The 26,950-nt window shown below is 44.0% G+C and overlaps 2 protein-coding genes across 10 annotated transcripts in view; both read right to left on the bottom strand.

Moving 5' to 3' along the window:
- Positions 1-4,579, bottom strand: part of dok2 (docking protein 2) — a 13,525-nt gene extending 8,946 nt beyond the window's left edge. Inside the window, exons 1-3 of one of the 4 annotated variants that reach the window (XM_071472377.1) lie at positions 3,549-4,579; positions 2,161-2,298; positions 1,563-1,730 (exon numbers count right to left, since the gene is read on the bottom strand). In XM_071472377.1, the coding sequence (XP_071328478.1) occupies positions 1,563-1,730; positions 2,161-2,298; positions 3,549-3,608 (366 nt within the window). In that variant the 5' untranslated portion in view covers positions 3,609-4,579. Of the gene's footprint in view, positions 1-534; positions 918-972; positions 1,505-1,558; positions 1,731-2,160; positions 2,299-3,548 lie in introns of those variants that run through there. The other 3 variants (XM_071472378.1, XM_071472380.1, XM_071472379.1) reach the window with 3 other exon arrangements.
- A 462-nt stretch (positions 4,580-5,041) lies between these two features.
- Positions 5,042-26,950, bottom strand: LOC139614787 (protein NLRC3-like). Of its 6 annotated transcripts, none has more exons than XM_071472367.1 (17): positions 26,442-26,644; positions 26,139-26,267; positions 25,094-25,252; positions 23,650-23,882; positions 21,664-23,455; positions 20,550-20,723; positions 19,226-19,399; positions 15,001-15,174; positions 14,537-14,710; positions 12,882-12,925; positions 11,994-12,046; positions 10,235-10,290; positions 9,612-9,826; positions 7,754-8,031; positions 7,451-7,564; positions 7,236-7,377; positions 5,042-6,687 (listed from the first exon to the last, which is right to left on the bottom strand). In XM_071472367.1, exons 2-17 carry the CDS (start codon positions 26,246-26,248, stop codon positions 6,389-6,391), a joined length of 4,191 nt encoding a protein of 1,396 aa, XP_071328468.1. In that variant the 5' UTR covers positions 26,249-26,267; positions 26,442-26,644; the 3' UTR covers positions 5,042-6,388. The 6 variants fall into 6 exon arrangements, with proteins under 6 accessions (XP_071328468.1, XP_071328466.1, XP_071328467.1 ...); XM_071472365.1 differs by having other exon boundaries at positions 26,139-26,320; positions 26,442-26,643; XM_071472366.1 differs by having other exon boundaries at positions 26,139-26,292; positions 26,442-26,643.

The raw sequence follows: 26,950 nt of genomic DNA, 5'->3' as shown, positions 1-26,950 counted from the left end.
ACATTACTGCAGATCAGTGACGAGCAGGAAACTAAACAAACAGCTCATCCAGACAATCAACGTCAAAAAGAAGCAAAGATTATAGAGACTTTTCCACATAAAAAGTAACATAAATGGGGCGGAACTTATTCATTATGAAAAAAGGACAGGACTATATTCATACTGTTGTTTCTGTCTTCATGTATATTAAAGTATTTAATACTAGTTAAAAAAAAATCTGATTCTTAAAAATGAGTACAAATGTCATAAAACTTCCTTGGGTAATGATACAGATTTGTAATTAGACAGATTATACAGACGGATCTTCTCATGTTAACATTTTAGAACAATTATAACACTTTGATAACATTTTATTATTCTAAATGTATTTGACTTCACTGAATGTCTCTGACGTGGTCTGTCCGTTCTAAACTCAGAACATGAGCTTTCTTGTCTCCCTGTGTCCGTTTTTCTTCTCTGCATCACCTGCATTAAGAACATGTGGTTTGCTGCAGTATTTTCCTTTAAACAGACCTTCACCTCAGCTGAGCTCACCTGTAACCTGCTGCTGTTACAACATCGACTTCCACCTTAAACAGCAGGAAGTTCCTGACCGATTTCAGATCTTTGGAAGCGCGGGGATCGATGGAGGTGTCTAGGTTAGTCTTAGTGTTTTTCAGACCAGTCAGACGCTGCTGTGTGATTGGCTGTTGGTGTATAAAATGTGTATTTCCTGTCACACGGAGACAGAAAGAAGAAGTCGAGCTGTGACTCAGGACCGTCAGGCGTCTGTCATCATCCTGCTATTTATAATCACCCTGACAATATTTAACATCAGATCAACAGAGGAACGGTTCTGTTTGTCCTGGGATTGTTTACACTTTATCTGTCTTTCATCATATTTAGGCTGATGCTTCGTTTGTGACCTGTTAGATGTGTTTCCAGTGTTTTTATTTCTGATGGTTTCTGTGTGAAACTCTTCACCACAGTTACCTGGACGACACCAGATGCAGCGTTAGTCTGTTTCTTTATCACTGAATCACCAGGACACGAACCAGCCGACACAGAAGTGACCAGTTCAGTCTGTCAGTTTCCTCCCCAGACAGTCGTAGGACGACGTGTGAAGGCTTCTGTCTGCAGCCGCTTCACTTCCTGACAACCGACCTGCTCAGAGCCAGCAGTGTTTTTAACAACATCTCACCAACACGCTGCCGTTTCATCTTCCCACAGCAACACAACATGACATCGAATTACCACCTTTACCAGACCAGACCAGACCAGACCAGACCAAACAACAGGCTAAACTAAACTAAACTAAACTAAACTAAACTAAACTAAACTAAACTAAACTAAACTAAACTAAACTAAACCTAATCGTGAGGACATTTCTGAACTGGGTTGTAAGTGCGACTGTAAACCCAAAGAGTCTATTTTACAATGTGTGACATGACAACACCCTCACATCACACCTTCATTCATGTGGCTGAGATCTCACATGTGACCCCACAACTGTCCTGTGATGTCAAGATTTATTTATTCATGTATTTATTTATATCGGTGTGTGTGTGTGTGTGTGTACCTACAGGGAAGGCGATCTCACACAGTTTGTGTGTCCAGTCGTCCACTTGATTTCTGTCTGCAGCGAACACATAGATCTTCTCTGTGGTCTCCACCAGGAAGGGTCCTGTATCTTTGGGACATCCATCCATATCCACCTCCGACACCCGGATACAGTCCGCCAGACGTATCACCTAGGAGATGTAAACAGGATGCTGGGTAAAAGGTTACGTTTTCACTATGGCAACAGAGTAAGACTGATGGAAGAAGAAGAACAAATCAATGACCAAACGTGTAGTTCTCCTGATGGATTAGGACGGTGCAGGCAGTAGAGCCCAGTAGAACAGAGTAGAGTGCAGTACTGTAGCGCAGAATATAGTGGAGGTGATTCAAGTAAAAGTCAAACAGGGTAAAGCAAAACACAAAGACAGAGTAAAGTACAGTAGAACAGAATAGTAGATTCAATTCAATTCATTTTAATTTACATGGAGCCACATCATAGCAGAGGTTATCTCAGGGCATAATTCATATCCAGCAGGTCTGCAACCCCTTAGCACCTGGAGGAGAAAAACACCTTTAACAGGCAGGATAGAGTCCAGTAGAGTCTAGTAGAGTGCACTGTACCTTCTTGTGTTCCTGCTGTTTGCGCAGAGTTTTGTCATTTTTCTCCACAGTCCCTCCATCTTTACACTCAAAGAACTCCAGTCTGGAGATGGAACAGGAACTTTCTCTGTACAGGACGCACCACACACGCTTCCACTTCTACACACACACACACACACACACACAGTAAATGTTGGAATAATAAACTCACAGCAGCAGATTGTGTGAAGAAAGAGGTGAGAAACACTGATCTCACTACTGTTTCTGTTAGTACTGTTACTGTTAGTACCGTTACTACTGTTACTGTTAGTACTGTTTTTGTTACTACCGTTACTGTTAGTACTGTTACTACTGTTACTGTTAGTACTGTTACTGTGACTACCGTCACCGTTACTACAGTTACTACTGTTTCTGTTACTACTGTTACTGTTAGTACTGTTACTGTTACTACTGTTACTGTTAGTACTGTTACTGTTAGTACTGTTACTGTTAGTACTGTTACTGTTACTGTTACTACCGTGACCGTTACTATAGTTACTACTGTTACTGTTACCACTGTTACTTCTGTTACTCTCTCTCAAATATACACATGAACGTTAGGGGCAGGGTAGGATGACAAGCAAATCATCAGATATTGACAAAATGAGAGAAACATTGTCGCTGCTGTCTCACGCTTGCTTTAGCGATGGTAGCGCCTCTGTCCTTTTTCTGCCATGATCTCAGCCCTGGTTATTGTTATCATGCAAATCCGGTGGTTCTAAATGGTCTGAGAGCTCTAGTGTGCCCCCTACAGGCATCCTTCAGTAACATGCATATCACTTATGCAAGTATGAATTATTATGTTTATGATGCAGTATATTTTTACTGTTACTGCTGCTTTTACTGCTGTTACTACTTCTATCAAAGTTACCAGTTTCCAGGGGTTAAAGTGGGACTTTGCAGGTCGAAGAACCCTAAGACTTGTGGGGGAGGGGCATGCCTGATCCAGTCCCACTGTCTCGAGCAGCAGCCTGGCTGTTCACACCAGCAACACATTTCTCCACGAACATCTACAACCACATGTAGAGCTGGTCTTCATAAAAACCTCAGGAATTTATAATGTAGAGTTTTTTCTGTGTTCCTGGATCAGCAGGCCATCACTTCTACTGCAACAATGACGTATATGTGTGTGTGTGTGTGTGTGTGTGTGTGTGTGTGTGTGTGTGTGTGTGTGTGTGTGTTCGCCCGTCTCGCTCTGTTTAGACACTCAGGTTTACCTACTAACAGCAGACTGTTCCAGCCCACTTTAACCCCTGGTTGGTCTTGTTGCTGTACATAAAGTTGCGTTGCTCCCATGTAGCGTTAACATTAGCTGCGTTGTTAGCTGTGCTGTTAACGTTGTGTGTCAGTGTTACAGTTTGTGTTTGTACCTTCCCAAACCTCTGCTGCTGGAGGTAGAGCATCCCCTGTTTCCTGATGTCCTCCTCCATGACACTTGTGCAGGTCCTCCTCTGCCTCCTCACCTCTTCTTTTTCCCCCTCCTTTCTTGCTCCACTTTTCTCAGTGTCTTTTCTCTTGCCTCCTTGTATTTCCTCTCCTCCGTGCTTCCCTCACCCTCCTCTCTGACTTTCTGCTTCCTCCTCTGCTCAGTGTCAAACTCTGCACCTCTCCTCTTGTCGTCCACTTTCCTCTCTTTTTACTTGTCTCCTCTAACCCTAACCCTCACCTCCTTTTCTTCCTGTGCGTTGTTTAAAACCTTTTGTTGTTCTTTTTAGAGAGCTTCAAACATCAGCCTCTCCTTTATCTCGTCTTCATCCTCTCGTCTCCTTTCACCTCCTTTTGTTTCTTCTCCTTTCTCAGTTCACTTGCTGAACTCTATCCAGCTCAGAGTCTTTCTGCCTCTCTTCTCTGCTGTGGTTCACCTTCTCTTTTCTCTGCTCTCTCTCTCTGTGGTATCAGTGTGATGCAGTGTGTCATCTGTTTCCTGCCTTCACACTCTGTTGCAACGTGTAATGCAGAACTAACCGGCCGTGTGAAGCTCCTCTTCCAGTTCGTTCCCGCCCCCACCTCAGACTTTAGTTTATATTCATCTTCTTTACTCCTCTCCTGTTACCTCTCATCATTCCACCTTTTAATTTTTCAGCTTTCTGTCCATTCACCAGCTGCTCCTTCAAGTGCTGCTGAAACGGCCCCTCATGAAAACGTCGTTAGGTGTCATGCGCCCCCCGGTGGCCACGGTGGAGACCTGAAGCTGATTTGGTTTCTGTCCGTTCCAGACGACAAACCAGTGGTAGAAGACGTGTTCAAGTACAAGTACCACACAGTCAAAGTAAAAATATACTAACACAAGTAAGTTAGTGCAGCAGCCTTTGCTGTAGGTCAAATGTAGTGTAGTTTGAGAGTTGTGTGGCAATTACACTGTTACTTACTGAACACAGGTTGAACTTCTGTCCCAGCGCCGATTAAACTCATCTCTGTTCCTGAAAGTTACATATTTAGACTTTCTATTAACCAACTTTATAACAGAGATGATAAATGCTCCTTTAACCATAAACAGGACTGAAATGTTGACATCAGGTAACATGAAAGGAAAACACAGGCAGAAAGAGCTGAGACATTAAAACAATAATAAAAATGTTATAATAAGGTAAATTGAATTGGCACATGTGACTGAAGTGTGTTCATCATGAAGCATCAGTGTAAGTTAATAACATCCATCAGGACGTTGATGTTTCAGGTTAATGTAATGTTAACCAACTTAAATGTGGTTAAAACAGTAACATTAACAATAAATGACAATGTAGAAAGTTATCGAATCATCTGTTTAATAAATAAATGGCACTGAGAACCTTTTTAGTTCACTGCACACTTTCTTCCCTGGATTTACCACAAGCCTCATAATGAATCTAACAGGACACCGTGGTGGATTATGACTGTTTTAATGACCCCGCCCACAGAGTCGGGCGTCCCGCGTGTCGGGCACGTGGTTCAAACAGGTTGCACTTAATCATGGGAGGGTTCTGGGCATAACATGTACTGAACTTCTCGGAGGCCCATCTCCATTCCCATTAAAAGCCAAGTGCAACTGCGCCGTGGTAGATTATTGTTATTATAACGATGAATCGGAGCAGTAATAAGACCTGATCTCTGCTGGGCAGGGGTGGGGTGGGGGTGGGTGCAGAGACCCACTTCTGTAGGTGCATGTGACTCTTGATAATGTGTCCTTCAAGTTACAGTGAAATACTGCACCGCTGACCCAAACCAGGATTTTGTTGGTCAGTCACGTTCTGCTGCCTCCTCACCTCATGACCCACAAATAATAATAATAAATATCCCACAAACACCGAGACAACTGTGTCAGACTGGAACACAGACACTGGTGTCGTAATGTGCCGCACTGAGTCCTTGTGTGTCACACAGTTTGTGTTTGTGGTTTATCTGTAACAACCACAACTGAACCGTTCAAACAAAACCCCCACACTGTGAAAATGTCCCACCATCAGAAGACAGATGTCAGATTGACCTGTAGTGAGACCAACAGCTCGTCCACAGCACCAACTCTGTGTCTCACACACGTCTGCAGACGATTTTTCCTCTTTTCTGCTTCTCAACCTACAAGAAAACTTAGGGCAGTACTACCCCTCATGTTGTTTACACCATGTTCAGGACTGTTTACCTGTTTGTACCTCTCACCTGGTCGGCCTCTGCCTGGGCCTGGTCCCTGTGTTCACCTCAGTACCTGAACACACTGACTCAGACTGACCTCAGGTCAGTATGAATGACATCCCGGAGGTTTTCTCCTGAACAGCTGGATGAAGCTGGTCAGTGGTTCTGTCTCAGTCAGTGATGGAGGAAGCAGAAGAATAATATTTCTCAGTGTCATATGTTAATATTATTTGATTCTGCCCAGATTAAATTAGAGACTGTGATCTACTGCTGTGTGATGTTTTTACTGTTGAAGTGAAAACAGGAAGATCTGAGACAGAAAAACTGATTTATCTCCTTTAAATCTCCAGGAGCCATATTCAGTGACTGTACAGTCACATCTGTGTCAATATACAAATCTTCAATGAGTCACAGCAGAGAACTCAGAGTCCACCTCCACATGAAACCTCATCATGTGAACCTGAACAGCTCAGGTGACCCTGATTCATGTCTGGAGAGTTTCTGTGAAACAAGTGTTAGTTTTACCTTTAAACTTTTAAAAGTAAAGTTTAAAGGTAAAACAAAGGGATTAAAGTGTTTGTGTCTGATACACAATGTTGCTGCTTCACGTGAAGTTCAGCTCTGTTGGCAGATATCGATCCACCTCACGGAGAGCAGCCATCAGAGCTGAACTGGCTCCTGATCCTTTTCTTCGCACCGTGTCGATCACCACTCGAGCTTTCTCTTTCCTGGTTGGTGTCCCAGCAGCAGCCTCCCTCTCATCATCATTTATCACCCCACGCTGCAGGAGCTTGTCCAGCAGCTGATGGAGAACAGGTTCAGACACTCTGTCGATAAACTGAGTCCGGACAGACATCAGCTTCTCGTCTGCTGAGACGCTGAGAGTCTCTGCTGGACCAGGACCTGGAGGATGAGGCAGAAACAAACCTGTGTTCAGTCACATCTGTGTTGTATAAGCAAATGAAATCACCAGTGGTCAGTGTGGCATGTCAGGTGTCCTGGTTTTCCTGTCACAGCCTGACGCAGACTGAAGAGACACCTCAGTGCTCCAGACAGGAGACGTGTTGATGTGTTTTGTCCTGCAGACACTAACTGAACGTCACAGCCTGCAGGAAACAGGGTGCGTGAAGCTGTGACTCAGTCCTGACACTTCAGCTCTGGAGGGCTGATTCAGGAGCTGATGGAAGACGCTGTGATAGGCCTCATTTTATCAAATTACTTTCAGCTTCTTCACAAAGCTCCTCAGTTCCACTCCTTACCGTTTAGTTTAGTTCAGAGCTCCGTGGCCAATAAGATCCTTTAGAACTGGTTAAAGTGGACTGTAGAGTAGACGCAGACTGAAGATGCAGAATAATAAATAAATAATAAGAATAAAGACACCATGGATCAATCAGTGACTATCCCTCTAATCTGTTCTACTATCAGGGGACTGATGCTGATGAAGGCTGTACCTGGCAGGTGAACTTCACAGCTCCAGACATCCGTATCCGTTTGATCTCGGACCGTTACCGTCGCTTCCTCTGTGTTTACAGGCAGGAGGATCTCAAACGTTGGGTGGTAGTTTGGTCCAAAGTCCAGCTCAAAATCATCTTTCTGAAAAGCAACAGCACCAGTGTCAGAGTCTTCACAGTATCCAGAGTCACTAACAGCTTTCTGAAATCCTCACCTCAGGCTGGACACTGTGGGCCTTCGGACAGTGAACAGTGTAACTCTGGCCTTTGATGAGTGTGCACTTGGACGGTTTCCGGATGTACACACAATCTTCATGCTTTGCCTTCACCTTAAGAAGAGTCAGAACATTTGAGTAGAGGGTTCGTCTGATAAAACAGGTCAGTTTCACATCGTCACAGGTTTTCTCTCATATGTTCTCCTTCCTGGTTCAACCAGCAGCAGCCAGGGACACCCTGGCTGGTTGATCAGGACAAAGATGAACCTGTTATGATGTGAGTTACATTTCCTACATCTTTACCTCTTCCAGAGGGACGTTGCGTGGCAGCAGAAACACATTGAGGCTTTGCTTCCGTGTTGTTTGGTTTGGTGGTCGGAACAGCAAAACCTGGCCGCTAATTGTTTTCATGTGGTTCCAAATCCTCCTTAAAACATCCAGAGCCCAGACCAGGCCAAAGGAGGAGAGATGAGGGACTCGGACAATCACATGAGTGTCTGTGATCTGCAGCGCTTTGAGGAAGCTCATTCCTTCATCATCAGTGATGTGGATGACAGACAGCAGGTCGTCACGGAGCAGAGCTGTGAAAACAGACACATTCAGCACCTGTTCCACTGACGACAGCCTCGTTACAGTGGCACTGATCATTTTACATCCTGGACACTTCGTCTGGTCACTGAGGAACAGTTGCTCAGGTTACTCACTGAACACAACGGTCAGCATTGGTTGATGGGAAGCCGGTGAAGGATGTGACTGGAAATATGCAAACAAATAAATCCTGAGGACACGGGTCCCACTAGTGTCCTCAAATATAAGAATTTGATGGGCAGGTGAATGAAAGGGAGAGATGACTGTTTCACCATTTACCTCCACAGCACCACACCTGGACAGGTGCTGTGTGTGTCTCATATTTAAATATTCTAATTACCGTAATTTCCGGACTATAAGCCGCTACTTTTTTCACACGCTTTGAACCCTGCGGCTTAAACAACGATGCGGCTAATCTATAGATTTTTACGGGCTAACAGCCTCCAGGGGGCGAAAGTGACATTGAGAGCGACAACGAAAGAGAGACTGAGAAAGTGTGTGACGAAGTCATTCTGAGGCTGTTCAGTTCCGACACTGAAGACGACGACTTCAGTGGTTTTAGTGCGCAGGAGGAAGATGAAGATAGGGATCAGTGACTTTTCTGGTAGGCTGGTTATTTTTTATTAACCAGTCATGTTACTGCTGTGACTGCTTGTTACTACCGTGTTACAGGCACTGTTCGGAAAAAAGCACTTATTAAAATAAAAATTAAAAAAATCTTTCAGTGTAAATATCTCATGTTACAACGTGGACACCTGCGGCTTATAAAGAGGTGCGGCCTATATATGTACAAATTCTTTTTTCTTTTTCAATTTAGTTGGTTGGCTTATATTCAGGTGCGCTCAATAGTCCGGAAATTACGGTACTCTGCTGCGTCTGTGTAATCAGTGTAAATCAGTGTGTATAGTATGTCAGATTACAAACACACAACTTCTGTCCAAAACACCATGAATTGTGCTGTTTATTCATGGTCGCAGAGGATTCCAGTGTCGTCTCTCTAGCACCACCATCAGGAAAAAAACCCACTTGTGTATAAGACACCATAGTGGGAGGGGCCACTGGTCATACAGGGACAAATCCTCAAACCGTCATGGGAACCATTAAGTTTTTACTGGCCCTGTCAGCCCCCCATGGTGTGTGTGTGGTCACTGGGATCACTGGCCAATCACAGTGAAGTTTCAACCCTCACTGATTCCTGAAGCATCAGAGAAAGTTAACAGGAGATGGAAGCTGCTGTGGACTGTAGCAGAACGTCTCTGCTGAAGCCTCACAGCTGCTGCTGGACCTCAGCTACAGATGTGTCCAGGTCGTGACCTCAGCTACAGCAGAACTTCTTACTGAGAGCAGTGACGCTGACGTCACATATCTGAGGTTATCAACATGAATATTCAAGATCATGTCTCTTTATCAATATGTTGGAAAATGAGATTGATCCATATCACTTTCATCAGAAACTTTCAAAATAAAATAACATTATGTCTTGTTTATACACAGCAGACCCACTTCAAGACAGTTTCATTTCCTTCATCGCTAACAGGACTCACTCTCGAACAAAGCACAGGTATCTGCTCACCGTCCTTAGTTTCACAGTGTGGAAGGTGGAGCTCACAGACAGCATCCTCAGGACACTGGATGCTGAACAGCGGCCCAGCAGCCATGCTGCCAGCTGATTGGAGGAGACTCTCATCCCATTGGACAGTCCTGTAGAGCACTTCTGCCTCCTGAGCCATAACAAACACCAGTCCAGTTAAACTACACTGGAACCCACCTGGACCAGGACACCTGAACCTACAGGACACAGACGAGTGAATGACCACAACAGACCCTACAAAGAGGCAACAGAGTCGTTAAAGCTGACGAACAGCTGACAAACAGCTGACACAGATGTGTGGCCTGAGAGTCACAGCTGCTGTTGCTGATCTGCTGCTGAAAAACATGCACGTGTGTTCACATCGACTGTGTCTGCTCCGTCGCTGCTACTGCAGCTTTTTCTGTCTACATAGTGTTTACAGGGTACCTGAATGGCTGGTTTCTCTTAATCATAAATGACTTTGATTAGTTTTTGACAGAACATGTCTTTGAGACACCACTGTGTCCACATGCAGCTGCTAAAACATTCATATTTTTTCATGTCTGACATTAAAGGCTTGTTTACTTTGCCTGAAACAGTGTTAAGTAAGTTTATTACATCGTTACCTGTATGAGACTCGTGCAGATTCAATTTGCAGTTCAGGAGTGAAGCTTGATGGAGGCTGTGATTCAGAAAGAAACAACACCAGCTGTTTTACTACAAATAACCAACCTGTGTTGAGTGAAGCAAACAAACGTTCTTACAGTCCACACTGACCACTACAGTCCGAGTATAAGCTGCCATTATTATTATTTACAGATTACAGTGGTTGGAAGCAGCAGGTTCTGCAGCCTGTGGATGATACTGACAATTAGACATGAAATCAGAAAAAAATTCAACAGACTTGAACTTCAACACCTCAAAAAGGTACAAAAGACATCAAATACCTTGAACTAAAAAGTTTAAGAACTAATGAAAGCATAAAAGTTGTGTAAAGGTAATGACAGGTGTTTTATTGAAGAATATCTGAGGAGGATGTTGAATTGTCTGAAGGTGGTTGGTACCACATTATGTAAAGGTGAACAGTAATCCAGTAGTTCCAGATGTTTTTGCTGAGGTTTCAAGCATCTCACAAAGTGGCTCAGAAGTGAAGAGATCCACAAATCATATGGATATTTTCAAAAGGTTCAGATGGAGGGATGTTCACACCAGGAACACTGTACTACTACAGTTTGTAACAGATATGTTGACGGCTGTCACGTTGTCAGACTGCAGACACAAAACCAACATTTCTGACCCTCTAGAAATCAACTTCCTCATTGCAGCTGGTTCACATTCGGAGCAGACGGTCACAGTGTGTGCCAGAGGTCACGGAAGAGCAAACTCCCGTGACCCCTCCAGTAAAGTTCATCCACTTTTACACAACCAGGTCAGAATCTGTATTTCTCCTCAGGGTGAGGCAGTGTCCCTGAACGCCACATCACAGTGAAGAGGTATGTCAGCCAAAGCAGCCCAACACTGTGCAGAGCCTTCAGCATCTCACAGCTTCTGGTTCCCTGGTACCTGTGTGCTGCGTCAGGAGATCCCTGGGCCAACCATGCCCGAAAGGCCTACATCTTCAGCCTCCCTCACTGCTGGCATCGACCAGCAGGTTCTCAGGTTGCCACTACAACAGGCACCTTCGACGATTTCACCAAAGTGAAGGCTTTGAACTCCCTCAGATTCCATGTTCCCAACTTTCACCGGGACGTATGGTGAGTTCTTCCAGAGGTGGGAGTTGAACACTTCGCTGACAGCTATTTGCGTTTGTTTTATTTATTTTTATTACTCACCTTGTGTGTTAGTTGGATGTTTCACCTCCTGTATTTGTCTAGTTTTCACTCCTTTGTGATGGTCTGCCCCGCCCTGATGTGCATCACCTGTGCTCAATTACCTTTTCCCGCCTTGTGCATCTAAGTCTATGTCTTTCCTTAAGTCTTTGTCAGTTCGTCTGTTTGGTTTTCCTCATGTTTCCTGGTGCTTCAGTTTTTTGTTACCGTGTTTTTCCAGCCACATTTTCTTTAGTTTTCCATCATCACCCAGTAAGTCCTTTTTGTTGGTGAAATTAATCCCTGAACTGAACCAGCCCTGCCTCAGAATCTGCACTTGGCTCTGAATACCTCAACCTGGACAGAACTGATTTGGAGTATATAATTAAAGCCTGACGGAGCCTGATAATGTCCAACACATCTGTCTTGTGCTGTAGTGAAATCAGACTCTAAACTATGAATCATTTTCTACAGCAAAGGCCTCTTTGTCAATTTCACTGTAAAAAGTGCTGAGGAAATTCCCAGCTTCAGGACATAAATGTTGAATTCTTGGTTTTTACAATGGTTTTTCTCTCACCTTCATCAGCTTTGTGTCTGCTGTGTTTGGGTCCAGTTTGACGTCAGAGTCACCTGATGGGAGGAGAAGACACAGCAGACATCAGAAATCAGTGTCTGTTCTGCCCTTCATCAGATCTGAGTCCTGAGCTGATCCAGGTCTGCTCCCTGCCTCCATAAAGACCCAGTGGGTCTCTGACACATTGTGTCTTCATTTTAGACAGAAATCCATAATAAACACTGAGCTACTCAGTGAGTGAAGTGATCAGCATGAAAATCTGCACTTTCTGAAATTAAAGCTTAAGCTTTTAAAGACCATTTCTGACCACTCCATCATGTCAACGAGGATGGAGAACCTGAAGAAAGGAATGAATCATGGCAAATCACAGAATCTCAAGTCAAACAACTGCTGGTTGACAAATTACAGCTTGATCTCAAACCAGCTGAGGCTGAATGTGTATATCACAGGGGAAAGTGTAAAGAGTGAGCTGACGGGCCATAGTCCTCTGCTCTGAAGAGAGGGAGAAACTTCAGCAGCTGGATTTTCATTCAGGAAGATGCTACAGGCAGCGAGAGACACAAACAAATGGAGCTGTGACCTGAACGTCAGGAAGCAAGTCTCTCCTTGATCTTTTGGTTCAAGTGGAGAACAAAATGCTATTTTGCCAAATCTTCTAACATATTTACTCACAAATATCTCGAGTATTCTGCTTCCCACTGAAACTGAAACTTTGTCCTCATGTTTTCCAAAGGGATATAATTAAAACCGATTTTAGAAATATTTGGATGATTCACCAATATAGTTATTTTCACATCTAGACCAACATAGTGCCTTCTGTTTTAAAAACACTCATGTCACAGTCAGTTTGTATTGACAGACAGAAACAGGAGACAGTGTTTCAGTACTTACAGGTTTTGTTTTTGTGAGCTCTAATCACCCTGTTCCTGTCGACCCTGTAGGAACAAACACAACCAACAGTTAGAGTGGAAAATATCAGGTTGTGTTTAAATTTGTTTTATTAAACCCAAGAGTGATGATCCAGATCAGTCTAAACCAGCTGAGTATTAACTGATCCTGTATCAATAAGCCTGATCAGTGGGTTAGTGAACTTTGGGACCAACCAAAGCTCTAAGCTCTGCTGCAGATCATTTTTTAATTTTATCCTTAACTGTAGGAGTCATCAAACCCTCTATTATCTCTCTCCTTTTCTATACTTTATTTTTCCTGGACTGATACCCTGTGACCAGCCACAGGAATGACACTGACTGAGCTGGCAAAGACACTGACGGAGCCATAAAGACACTGATTGAGCCGGCAAAGATGCTAACAGAGCTGTAAAGACACTGATGGAGCTAGGGGGAAAAAAACACTAACAGAACACTAACAGAACAGATGGGACTGATAAAAAAACACTAATGGTGCTAAAAATACAGTGAGGAAGTAGAAAAGATGCTAATAGAGCTGGTAAAGACACTGATGGAGCTGGTAAAGAAGATAAAAGAGCTGATAATAACATTAAAAACTTTCTGGAAATTTTGACAGTTGTGTCCATGGCCAGTCCACCTGGTCTCTTTCTTTGTCTGAGTCCTTTTAAAATAAAAAAGTGGATTTCCTCAGTGGAGGAAATTCTGAAGGTCACTTTGACCTGATCTCTGCATACTCCACTGAGCCATCTCACCTGTGAGAGGGATTCACATGCACACGTACATGCACTAACATGTACCTGCTACTGGACCGGATGCCAAAACACGGAAACTCACATTACAAAATACACATATGGGGTCTGGGGAGGGTTCTATGCTAAGGACACCATTATTTCACTATATCTTTACATAGAAAATAGTTTTTTGCTGCTTTAGGTGGTGTTTTGGGCAGAAATCAGTACACTGCCAAAGACTGCCTCCCCATGATTGAAAACCAAACCCTCTGTTGTCTCAGTCAGAATAAACCTTAAATCATCCTCTCGTTGTTGTTTACCAGCAGTCTGTACAGTCTGAGCTCCGCGCTGTCACAGGTAATAATGACTGCTGGGGATCCAACCACATTTCTACCAATTCATAATATGCAGTGGTTTTTGGAAAATTTATCTAATCAAACAGCCCAGCGCTGTAGGAGCATCACCTTCAGACCAAACTTCTTCATTACTTTCATCACTGAAAACAGTATTTTGTCCATGTTGGGATCCTGTCAGTGTTTTTCCAGAGAGCTGATTGGCTGGTTATAAAATCTCATGAGATGCCTTGAATTGATCCTTCCTGAGGGCAGGTTAGCCTGTTGATCAACCTCTGTTACCATGGTGATCTACCACACCACAAAGTGAGCTAGTGTCTGTTAAACTGAAAAGCAAAAGTTAGGCTTAAACTAAGCTGAATGACATTCACCTGGCTTCATAAGACAAACTGTTGGTACACCTGATATACTCCTGATTACTGATTGGCTGTTTTCTCCTGTCACAGGTTCACTGAGAAGGTTGGAGGTCCACAGGAAACACAAGATCTTTGTTCTGATACTGTGTCTAGTAAAACACTGATAGCAGCATGGACTGACTCTGCCCCTCTACTGACCTCAGAGCCTCCAGTCTACAGTCTGGACTCTGCAGGAGATCACACAACTCCTTCAGGTCTGAATCCTGCAGGTTGTTACGATCCAGGTCCAGGTGTCTCAGATGGGAGGGGTTGGATTTCAGAGCTGAGGCCAGAGAAACACAGCTGATCTTTGACAACCTGCAGCAACTCAATCTGAGTAAAGAATAAAAGACGTAGGTAAAATCATAAATGATCAAATATGTCCTGATCAATGATCTTTGTCTAAATGGAGTAGAGGTCAGTAATAGGCGGGCCATGATCCCAGACACCGTCCCATCTGTAATCAGACCTACAACCTATAAATGACTGAGGGCTCCTATTATTGTGGATCATCATCATGTCAGCCAAATGTCAGCACAACATTCATACACCATCTGCTGCTGACCTCAGTACAGTCTGTACAGATAAAGATATGAAATAACGGTAAGAGACAGTGAACTGACCCCAAAGTCTCCAGTCTACAGTCTGGACTCTGCAGAACACCACACAGACCCTTCAGTCCTGGATCCTGCAGGTTGTTTTCACTCAGGTCCAGGTGTCTCAGATGGGAGGGGTTGGACTTCAGAGCTGAGACCAGAGAAGAACAGCTGATCTCTGACAACCAGCAGTTCCACAATCTGAATAAAGAATCAAAGTTGGAGATAAAATCTTTGATAATCAGATATGTCCTAATCAGTGAGGTTCAACAGCTGGTCCTGACCCCAGAACAGTCTGTCAATATAGAATCAATATCAGATCAGACATGTTGGACTAAAAACTTACAACACTTTTATTCATGACTGAACTGGATCATTCTTTAAAGGTCCAGACCTGATCCTGTAAAAAACTTCTTGCATAGTCCTGATCTCTCTCCTGCAGATCAGCTCAGGAAATCCAAAACCAAACACATTAAACTGAACACGTACCATGTGGGCGTGGATGCTCTTTGTGGGCAAGTTTCCGGTTCGACTCCTGACAGGCCCGACTCTTTCCTGCACGTCATTCCCCCTCTCTCTGCCCCTTTCCTGTCACTTTCTACTATCCTATCCAATAAATGCAAAATGCCCCAAAAAAATCTTTAAAAATATAACAATTTTCATACTTTCATTGAAGCTCAACACACACACAGAGTTTTAGCAAAGCGGACAGTCCACTGAAATAAGTGAATTTCAGTTTCTTTGTACAAATATTAAATCGTCACCTCAATGTGATGGAGGGGTTTGTATGTTGCAGTGATGCTAGTAGCTGTGTTGTCAGGGATATTAACCACTGGCAGGGTCTCCCAAGGCAAATTGGTTCCAGGGAAGAGGCTATACTAGGAGTGATTCAATAACCACTTGATTAAAGGCCATCTTTGCAACTGTGTCACCTCGCCTGCATTAGGGAAACCAGACAGTCCCGTCTCCAGCCAAACCAGTCTGGTGACCTCCTTGCTTTACGGCATACAACACATGGATTAAGCATCCCATACCAGCTGAGCTAACAGTACGGTATCGAGGATGCAGAGCCAAGGCTAAGCTAAAAGCTAGGAGATGGAGATACAAGCCTTTTATACCATCGATCCTTGTGGGGAATGTAAATTCCCCAGCAAACAAGTGTGATGAACCAACAAGCATACCATGCGCATCGTCTTTTGTTTCACAGAGACCTGGTTAAATGACAACGCTCCCGACTGTTGCTTCACTGCAGTGAGAGCGATGGATGCCAGAGTGAGTGGAAAGAATAAAGGTGGAGGCCTGCTTCTGCTGGTGAACAATAGATGGTGCAACCCTGGACATGTCACAGTGAAGGAGAAGACCTGCTGTCAGAATACTGAACTGTTGCAGTCGGTCTGAGACCTCACTATGTACTGATGGAGTTCTCTCACATCATCGCCATTATTGTTTAAGTTCAACCACGGCCGGAGCCTCCAGTTGCGTGACGTCATTTATGAAACTGTTCGAGACCACAGGCCCAGCACCCTGATGCATTCATCGCAGCATCAGGTGATTTTGATCATGTCACCCTCACCTCTCACCTGTCTGGCTTTGCTCAGAACAGTCAGCACTGTTCTCCTGACCTGAAGACTTTCATCATAAACTGCAGGCCCTTCTACTCCCCCCGTGAGTTCACCTCATTCATCCTGGTCGGTGTTTACATCCCACCACAGGCCACAGCAGATACTGTGTGTGGAGCGGACCAACCCGGACTCCGTAGTTATTGTCCTTGGTGACTTTAACAAAGGTAACCTCAACCACGAACCGCCCAAATACAGACAGTTTGTTAATTGCCCGACCAGAGAGGGGAACACTCTGGACCACTGTTACACCACAATCAGTGGTGCTTATCACGCCGTCCCCCGGGCTGCACTGGGCCACTCTGACCATGTCATGGTCCACCTGATTCCCACATACAGGCAGAAACTAAAACCTGTTGTTTACAAGAACCTCCAAGAACCTCCAATTGCACCAATCACCAGAACAAATTCCTTGTATGTGAAAACATACTTGGCAATAAAATTGATTCTGATTCTGATTCTGATTCTCAGTGTGTTGACTGTCCCACAAGAGAAAATAAGACTCTTGATCTGTTGTATGCAAACGTCACAGAGGCTCAGGCTGCTTCAGCTCTCCCACCACTTGGCAGATCAGATCACAGGCTGGTTTTTCTTCAGCCCTCCTACAAACCCTGTGTACTGAGGCAGGCTGTAACCACCCACTCATTCAGGAACTGGACTCCAGAGGCCAGCGAGTCTCTGAGGAACTGTTTTGAGTTCACAGATCTGAATGTACTGTTGGAGTCACAGGAAGATGAAAACAGCAGGGTCAGTGATCTTGATAACATGGTTGACTGCACCACAGATTATACAAGTTCTGTATGGATACTGTGATACCAACAAGGACTGTACACATCAAGACCCTCCTCAACCAGAGACAGGAGGTCCTCAGGGTTGGAGACAGGGAGACCATCACTGGCTATAAAGAGAAGAATAGTCAGGCAACATCAGGTGATGTGGACAAGGCCAATGAGGTCAACCTGTTCTACAACAGGTGTGACACAGCCTCACCTGTTCTCTCTCCTGCTGCAGCTTCTACAGCGTCTCTTCCACACTGGGGTCAAGTCTCCTGTCCTTTCCAGTGGATGAGGTGAGGGTGGAGCTCAAGAGGCTACGTCCTGGAAAGGCAGCCGGCCTGGATGGTGTGTGTCCGAGGCTGCTGAAGGACTGTGCTGCTCAGCTGGCTGAGCTTCTCCAGAAGATCTTCAACTTAGGTCTGCAAACAGGGAGGGTCCCGCTCCTGTGGAAAACATCATGTCTTGTCCCGGCCAAGATAAATGACTACAGACTGGTGGCCAGACATGATGAAGACCCTGGTGCGGCTGCTTCTCCACCTTCTAAGGCCACAAGCTGAACCAACTCTAGAGCACTTACAGTTTGCTTACGAGGAACATACTGGAGTGGATTGTGCCGTCCTCTACATGCTCCATTGGGCCACTCTTCCCTGGATGAGCCAGGTAGTTTTTTAAGGATTATGTTCTTTGATTTTTCTAGTGCTTTAAACACCATCACACCAGCTACTGGACAACTTGAATTTCCCCAGAGGATTAATTAACTTTCTCTCTATCTATCTTTCTATCTAGAATGTGACCTCTCTGTCAAGGAAGGAACCAGAGTTAGTGCAGGAGATAAAGTGATACCAACTACATATAGTTGGGCTCACGTCCACACTCTGGCACCAAACCCCTGGAGAGGAGCCACGGTTAGAGGCACTGGGTGATGTGGGGATACCCCTCCTCAAGGGGCTCCTCAAGGAGGTTCTGACAAACCATCTGGCATCTCATTAAGGGGAAGCAGGCTTTAGCCCAGTCTGTTTTCAGCATAGGAGAACTGCTAACTAGGACTAGAGATATCATTGGCTGGTGGAACAAGCGCTTTGAGGAACTCCTGAACCCAACCAACATGTCCTACATGGAGGAGGCAGAGTCTGAATTATTGCAGTAACCCATTGCTCAGCCTCCCAGGGAAACTCTATGTCAGAGTGTTGGAGTGCTGAGTGCTGGAGAGGAGGCTCTCACTGTCAAACCTGATTCAGAAGGAGCAATGCAGATTTTATTCTGGCTGTAGAACAGTGGACGACTCCAAGTTGCACCTCGGGCAATAAGCCTCAGAATTCCCTCCCTGCTATTCAAAGATGATGTGATGCTATGGCCTTGCCAGACCAGGAACTGGGGCAGTTTTCAGACCAGTGTGGAGCATTTGGGATGGCGGTCAGCACCTCCAAGTTTGGGGCCATGGTTCTCATGAAAATGCTTACTGTGGGTTAGGATAGAGTTAAGTATTTTAAGTCTATTAAGTTTTGGGGACTTGTTCATGAGGGATGGTAGGATGGAGTGGGAGAATATTAGTTCTGAGGAGCTTCTGGATATTGTTGTGATAAAAACTGACTTAAACTACTAACATTGGACATTTTATACCGTTCATTTAGTAAACATTATACCTGTGACAGAGAAATACAAGTGTGTGAGTTCTGAAGGTTTAACTGAAATGAACAGATTAAAACTGAGGAATAATTCTCAAGACAAACTGGAAATATGACCCAACCACAATTTAAAATGTAATTGATTAATTAAATCATTGCAAATTGATTCAAGCTCTCATTAGGTTCAGTTGTGGGACAAAGATATAAGATCTACAACAGTCAGTGAACTGACCCCAAAGTCTCCAGTCTACAATCTGGACTCTCCAGAAATCCACACAGCTCCTTCACTCCTGAATCCTTCAGGTCGTTGAAGCTCAGGTCCAGTTCTCTCAGATGGGAGGGGCTGGACTTCAGAGCCAAGGCCAGAGAAACACAGCTGATCTCTGAAAAACTGCAGGAACTCAATCTGAATAAAGATTAAAAGATATAGATACAATTATCAAATATGTCGGTAATCAGACCTGCAACCTATAATTTCTGAGAAATATTACATTTTGACAAAGTGTTTCTATTTTAACTGGCACAGCTTTTCTGGTCTTTACAGCACTGGTCATATGATGTAACTTAGCCACATCACTGCAACTTGAATCAGTGAGAAACAAGACTATACACTCTATGGACAATAGGTGGGAGACATGAGTGGGAGAGTGGGATACAAGAAGAAAAGAGAAAAGGAGGTGTTAAAACTGTTGTTGTTAATCTGTGTGGAGATAAAATTGTCTGATTCAGTTTAGATGTGAAACCAACACTTTCTAATTAAAGAGGTGAGATTATTCTTCAGTTTTCCCTCTCATAGTGTTCAACACCTTTTTGTTCAGGTAAATGTTCTACAGTTCCCACCAAACACAGAAACTCTCTCAGACCAAAACCCAGTTTTCATGTGTATGAAATTTACAGCAGCACATGGACAGAACATGTAGTTGCCATGGTAGTTGCCAGCAAGCTGACCAATCAGAGCACACTTGACTCTGATTGATCAGCTTCAGAGGGTGAATAGAGAACAGAAGAAGAGAAATTATGTCTTTTTGGAACATTGAAGCATGTAAATGTATTTTAGCAGAGACCAGAACACTAAAAATGGCCTTAATAAGTCCTCTTTAAGTACTTTAATTTAAGATGCACATTTTTCAAAAGGTTTCTCTTACGTATTAATTATAGCCCATATTTACTTAAAGTGAGACAGAAATATTTAATTATTGTTACAAGGTAATATCAAATAACCATCCAGTCCTGCTGTGAGGTCAGGTCAAAGGTTCTTTAGCTCAGGGTGAGAGAACAGTGTTTCCTGTAATGGGCCCAGCAGATTTATGATGACACAGCCTGATGCCCACAGTAGGACCAGTGACAGGTCAAAACATCGTTTACCATGAATACTGGGCCCCCACACAATTTTTTTTAACTGTGTATTGATAACTGACAAGTTATTCTTGACAACAGCATTTTTCATGTTAGCTTTGCTGAATCAGTTAAAGCCACAGACTTTTAGATTAAAATATAATATAAATATCAAAAAAAAAAAATTAAAAAATGACAACAGCTCTCGTCGATGGACTGACCCCAGAGTCTCCAGTCTACAGTTTGGACTCTCCAGTCCAGCAGCCAGCAGCTTCACTTCTGAATCCTTCAGGTTGTTTCCACTCAGGTCCAGGTCTCTCAGATGGGAGGGGCTGGACTTCAGAGCTGAGGCCACAACTTCACAGTGAGTCTCTGAGAGTCCACAGCGAACGAGTCTGTGATTATTAAAATGTAAAATCTGTTGATATTAAATCAGAAAAAACAAAAAAACATGTGATGACAAAACATAATGAAATTAACATCTGTGGTTCATCTTATGTTACTGTGTTTAATATGAAACAATTCTCATCACTCTCTCAGACCTCCAGAGATTAAAGGTGAATTAAAGGGCAGGCAGTCTTTCTGCCACATAGATTATTGCCCCCACTGCAATTTCATGAAGTTGCAATTACACGACTCTGAAGGGGGCTTTTAATTTGAAAGGACAGATACAGCAGGTTGAGACACATGTCAACATCTGGCCAAGGTGAGAGGGAGAGAGAATGACAGAAGTAGAGAGAAAATGGTCGATTTAAAGAGCTTACAATAAGTTAGAATGATTTTTTGATATTTAGTCTCCGACCAACTGATCCTGGCTGGAGCTTAATATTTCCTGGTACTACTCTCCTTTACACCACAGAGAGAGAAAACACCTGAGAGTTTCTGTCTGATTTAACACAATGTATGGGAAGCTTAAAAAATAAATAAATAAATAAATTCTAGTTTCACTGTGCAAAATGAAAAATTTAATAATCAGTAAAGCAAACTATTGATAAATTCAATACACTCCAGGGTTTAAAGGAGCGACCTGTTAAGATTTGCTGTTGCGACACAGCTAGCGTTAGCATTAGCAGCTGTTCACTCACCAGTCTAGAAGAAATATTGTGAGTTCTTCTACTGAAGTTAGCATGCTAACAGCTAGCTTCAGCCCGTCATGTTACTTTCTGATAGCAACTCACTGTAGCCTCTAGTCTGCTCTGAAGACATAGCTGCTCATAGGACCAATTACAACCTCTTATATTATAAAGACAATGACTCTGGTCAGGTTTACTGATTCTACTGGTCTACTCATCTAATCTACTGATTGATAATTATATTGATCATGTCTGGACTCACCGAGCCTTCCTGCAGTTCCTCACAGCTGGGATCAGTCTCCAGCGTCCCGGATGTGATGTGTTATACTTGTCCAGGTCCAACTCATCCAGAACCTCCTCTGACATCTGCAGCATGTAGGCCAGAGCTGAGCAGTGGATCTCAGAGAGTTTCTGCTCTGATCTGGTCTTTGACTTCAGGAACTCTTGGATCTCCTGATGAACTGAGTGGTCCTTCATCTCCATCAGACTGTGGAAGATGTTGATGCTTCTGTCAGGAGAGACAAAATAATTGGGCATCTCCTTCAGGTTGTTGATGGCTCTCTGGATGGTTTCTGGACTGTTCTCTGTCTGACCCAGCAGACCTCCTAAGAGTCTCTGGTTGGACTCCAGAGAGAGGCCATGAAGGAAGCGAACAAACAGGTCCAGGTGACCATTTTTACTCTGAAGGGATTTCTTCATGGCTGCCCTTAGGAAGTCATCCAGGGTTAAATCAACATGCTGTTTTCCCAGGAAGTTCTCCAGGACCTCGGTGTTTCTGTTGGTGTAACAGTGGAACATGTAGACTGCAGCCAGAAACTCCTGAACACTCAGATGAACAAAGCAGTAGACTGTTTTCTGGAAGATCACACTCTCTCTTTTGAAGATCTCAGTACAGAGTCCTGAGTACACCGAGGCCTCTGTGACATCCAGACCACACTGCTCCAGGTCTTCTTGGTAGAACATGATGTTTCCTTTCTCCAGATGTTCAAACGCCAGCCTCCCCAGCTTCAGAAGAACTTCCCTGTCAGCCTCCATCAGCTCCTGTGAACTCGTCTCATGTCCCTCATCATACTTGAGCTTCTTCCTCTTTGTCTGAACCAGCAGGAGTTGTGAGAACAGGTCAGTCAGGGTCTGGGGCAGCTCTCCTCTCTGCTCTGTAGTCAACATGTGCTCCAGAACTGTAGCAGTGATCCAGCAGAAGACTGGGACTTGACACATGATGTGGAGGCTCCTGGACGTCTTGATGTGTGAGATGATTCTGTTGGACAGCTCTTCATCACTGGATCTCCTCCTGAAGTACTCCTCCTTCTGGGCGTCATTGAAGCCTCGTACCTCTGTTACCCTGTCAACACATGTAGGAGGGATCTGATTGGCTGCTGCAGGTCTGGAAGTGATCCAGACCAGAGCCGAGGGAAGCAGGTTCCCCTGGATGAGATTTGTCAGCAGCAGGTTGACTGATGACGTCTGTGTGACATCAGACACAACCTTCCTGTTGGTGAAATCCAGTGAAAGTCTGCTTTCATCCAGGCCGTCCAAGATGATCAGAACTTTACAGACAGCCAGCTGCTCTGCTGTGACCTTCTGTAATGTTGGATGGAAAACATGGAGCAGCCTGAGAAGACTGTACTGCTGCTCTCTGATCAGGTTCAGCTCCCTGAACGAAAGCAGAACCAGCAGACTGACATCTTGGTTCTCTAAGCCCTCTGCCCAGTCCAGACTGAACTTCTGCACTGAGAAGGTTTTTCCAACTCCAGCGACGCCGTTGGTCAGAACCACTCTGATGTGTCTCTGTTGGTCAGGTAAGGCTTTAAAGATGTCGTGGCACTTGATTGGAGTGTCATGGAGGGTTTTCATCTTGGAAGCTGTCTCCAGCTGCCTGACCTCATGTTGGGTATTAACCTCTTCACTCTGTCCCTCTGTGATGTAGAGCTCAGTGTAGATCCTGTTGAGGAGGGTTCCACTTCCTGTTCCATCAGTTCCTTCAGTCACACGTTCACATCTGCTCCTCAGACTGATCTTATGTTGATCTAAAACCTCCTGCAGACCACTATCTGCTGAAAGAGAAGAGACAATGTCAGACTGAAGACAGAGAATCTGAGAATCTGCTGATTATTTTGATCAGCTACAGAAAAACTAAAGAGCAGAACCATCTGAAATGTCAGCGCTGTGTGATAGAACTGACACTGGAGAAAACAACAGGTCCTGGTTTCAGAAATGAAGACATCAGCAGACACATGTTCAGTCTCACTTTGTACTGTGCTGGTCTGACTGGCTGTCTGCAGTCCAGGTCTGGTTCTGGGTCTTTGTCCACACTGGGGACAGGAGGAGTCTCCTGAAGACCCAGACTGGTCCCAGTATGAGGTGAAGCACTGTCTGCAGAACCAGTGTCCACAGCTGGTAGAGACTGGATCCTTCAGGACGTCCTGACACAGAGCACAGCAGGACAGCTGCTCCTCCACAGAGACACCACTCCTCTTCTTTCTGTCAACATGAACGCATTTCTTTTTAAATGAAACAAAAAAAACATTATTTCAACAACATGATTTTTGTTCATTTCTTCTGTTGACTTATTTTACATTGAACTGATCAGCAGCTTTTATCTGCTGCCACAGAGAGAAACTCCTGACAAGTGAAAACAAGTCAAACTGGTGAGAATCACTGATGTTACAGGTGATGACGAACTCACACAACCTGCCTGAACAAAGCTACCAGAGTGTGAGTCTGTGATACACACACACACACACACACACACACACACACACACACACACACACACACACACACACGTGTGCGGGACCAAAGACTCGAACGTGCTCCCAAGCAGTACAGGGCAACAACAGGGACAAAAGCTGGAGGAGAGGGGTCAAGGTCAAGTTCTGTGAGAAGCTGTCTAATCAGCTGATCTGAAACAGCTGTTTGTCCAGACCTGCAGTCCGAGGTTGCCATGGTGATTTAAATAGCTCAGTTTCTACTGAGCAAAACATGATTTCAGTTGGAAGAAACCTCTCAAACTCTCAACTCTTATTGCATGAAGGTGTACGTTTTCTTAGAGAGGAGACTCCGCTGAACACAGTGATATAAAATATTTGTCTGTGGTGCCAAAAATGTGACATGTGCAGTGATTTTAAAAATGCCTGGCCTCCTGTTTCCTGCTCTCATTTTCCATCAGAGTGAATGGGGCCAGTGCTGCCACTCCGACGCTCACAGATCAAAGTCTGAGTCTCTGAGCTTTGGTCGTCACAATGTATGAAACACGACAAATTTGTGAATGTTTTATGAAAAATTGTGTATAAAGAGTAAACTTTGTGGTTGTAAGCACAAGTTAAAGAGGATTTTTAACCCCTCCCACTGTAACTGATGTCATCCACTCCAACCTCCTCCCATAGACTCCCATTATAACCTCACAATCTCTCAGAAAAAAACCCATAACTGCAATCAAAAACTATAAAAAGATATCAAAAGGCTGAATACGTGTGCAGTAGCTGAAAGTCCAGTTCCACAACAAAGGATGCAGGAGAAGACAGGTGACAAAAAAAAAGAGCAGAATAATATTAAACACAATGGCTGACAAGAAGAACATATGGCGGGATTGGTTTGTCAGCATTCCCACCAATAAACTTGACAAAGTGCGACTGAACCTCCACCCCTCTCATATCCAGTCTGCTCTGCATCCAGTAGAAACAGGGCCTTACTCAGTGTCCGAGGATCCAGGTTCACCACTGAGGCCTGGAGGATGATCTTTGGACTGGTCAGTCTTCACAGACTCAAGGCCGGACGCTGGAGACTCAGCTCTGTCCTGCTCTCCCTCCAACTCACTCATCTCTTCCAATTTGAGAGGTAAACCTGCGACACTGGAGACACAGTTTAATAAACTCAGACAGTACTGCACCACTAAGGTTAACGGCCTCTTATTTTACATCTGTTTCATAAAACCATGTGTAGTTTCTAGCCACCATAAAAGAAGAGCTGGGACAGATTTCTGCATAAAACAAATGAATCTCAATCTCTCAGACTGTAAAGACGGGAGTTCATACGATCTTCAGACATTTGTTTCCATCCTCCACCCACGAGGGACAACCTGTCGCTCTACATCAGTTGCTCCAACCTTCTCCAACTCATGGCCCACTTGAAATCCACTGCAATATTTTAGCACAGCATCACACTGACAAGTATAAGGTGTGACAATATAAAAGTTGTTATCACTGCCTATTTACAGTGATAGGCCTTAATACAAGAAAACATTTTAATGTTTTCTAAGATCGTTTCTTTTCAAAATATTTAAAAACATTACTTATATTTGGTTTTATAATCACATGTTTTTACCAAAACTGTTCTGTTTTACAAATGATTTGGCGGCTCACCATTGGGCCCCAGCCCACAGGTTGGGAACCGCTGCTCTACACCAATGATCTCTCAGATATATGGACTCTCAGTGTATCTACATTATGGTAAATTACTGGGACAAGATAATGATTTTCTTGACTGCAGCTAAATCATCAATAAAGTTTCTACTATCTGATGCATATCATGAGGTTGAAAGGATCGGGGAGGTTGTTTGTACTGTTTCAGCCCTGGAGGACACACAGAGACTATCACTGTCTTTATAAAGTGGTGAACAAGTGACACTGAAGTGTTCTTCAAACTAATGTGATTGGATTTTCTTGACACACCTGTCATCTCTCCAATGTCAGCCATCAAAGCAGACAAACAGGTGGGAGATTTCAGCAGGTCTCTCACCTTGTAGCTGAAGGTTCATTACTGAGCACTGAGGGATCATCTTCGGACCAGTCACTCTTCACAGGCAGACAGCTGCAGCCTGGAGACTCTTCCTCCACACAGTCACTCATCTTCTGGACTTCAGTCAGTCTGACAGGGAAACACCGCCTGTGACCTCAGAAACACAGGAAGTACCCCCAGGACTGACAGAAGAGGAAGTGACACACACACTCGGAGCACACCATGTAAGCCGACACCCGTCTCAGAATCAACAGACCCTTGTTTTCTTTCACAGAGACAGAGTCAGAGTTGAACAGTACTCACCTTGTTCTCCTCCTCCTGCTGTGGCGACTGTGAAACAGTCTGATCTGACTGAAAGCTTTAGCTTCAGTTTTCCCTCCCTGTATTCAATTTAGCTGGATTAGCTTAGCAGAGATGCTGCTCCCCCTCCCTTACTGTAAATCATGTGACCTAAAGGAGGTGTGTATGTGGGGGACACAAACATCAGCTTCTTAAAGAGATATGAGAATCCCTCTTGACAAATATGAATATCAAAGATTATTGTTTGATCAATATTATTATTGATTATTGTTAACTATAAATGGAATCTGCTTGTTCTATAAGATGGCAAGAGGAGTCATGAGTATAAAACAGGTGTTTTGATATTTCTTCATTTACATGGGTCTGTCTGGGTTTCTGTTGTTTTAAATGTTGCTACCACAAGGAATTGTGGGACAGCAGTTTCTCTTTTCCTTTTGTAAAGGAAGGTCCAGTGTTTACTATGCTTAAGGAGATAAGATAGGAAGCATTGAAGCACCTTTCCTTGTCATTTA

Source organism: Trachinotus anak, unplaced genomic scaffold (genome assembly GCF_046630095.1).
Source record: "Trachinotus anak isolate AG129_WGS33_773 ecotype Australia unplaced genomic scaffold, CSIRO_AGI_Tana_v1 ptg000038l, whole genome shotgun sequence".
NCBI classification, from domain to species: Eukaryota; Metazoa; Chordata; class Actinopteri; order Carangiformes; family Carangidae; genus Trachinotus; species Trachinotus anak.
Note: the sequence above shows the minus strand (reverse complement) of the source record. Positions and strands in the feature narration are given on the sequence as shown.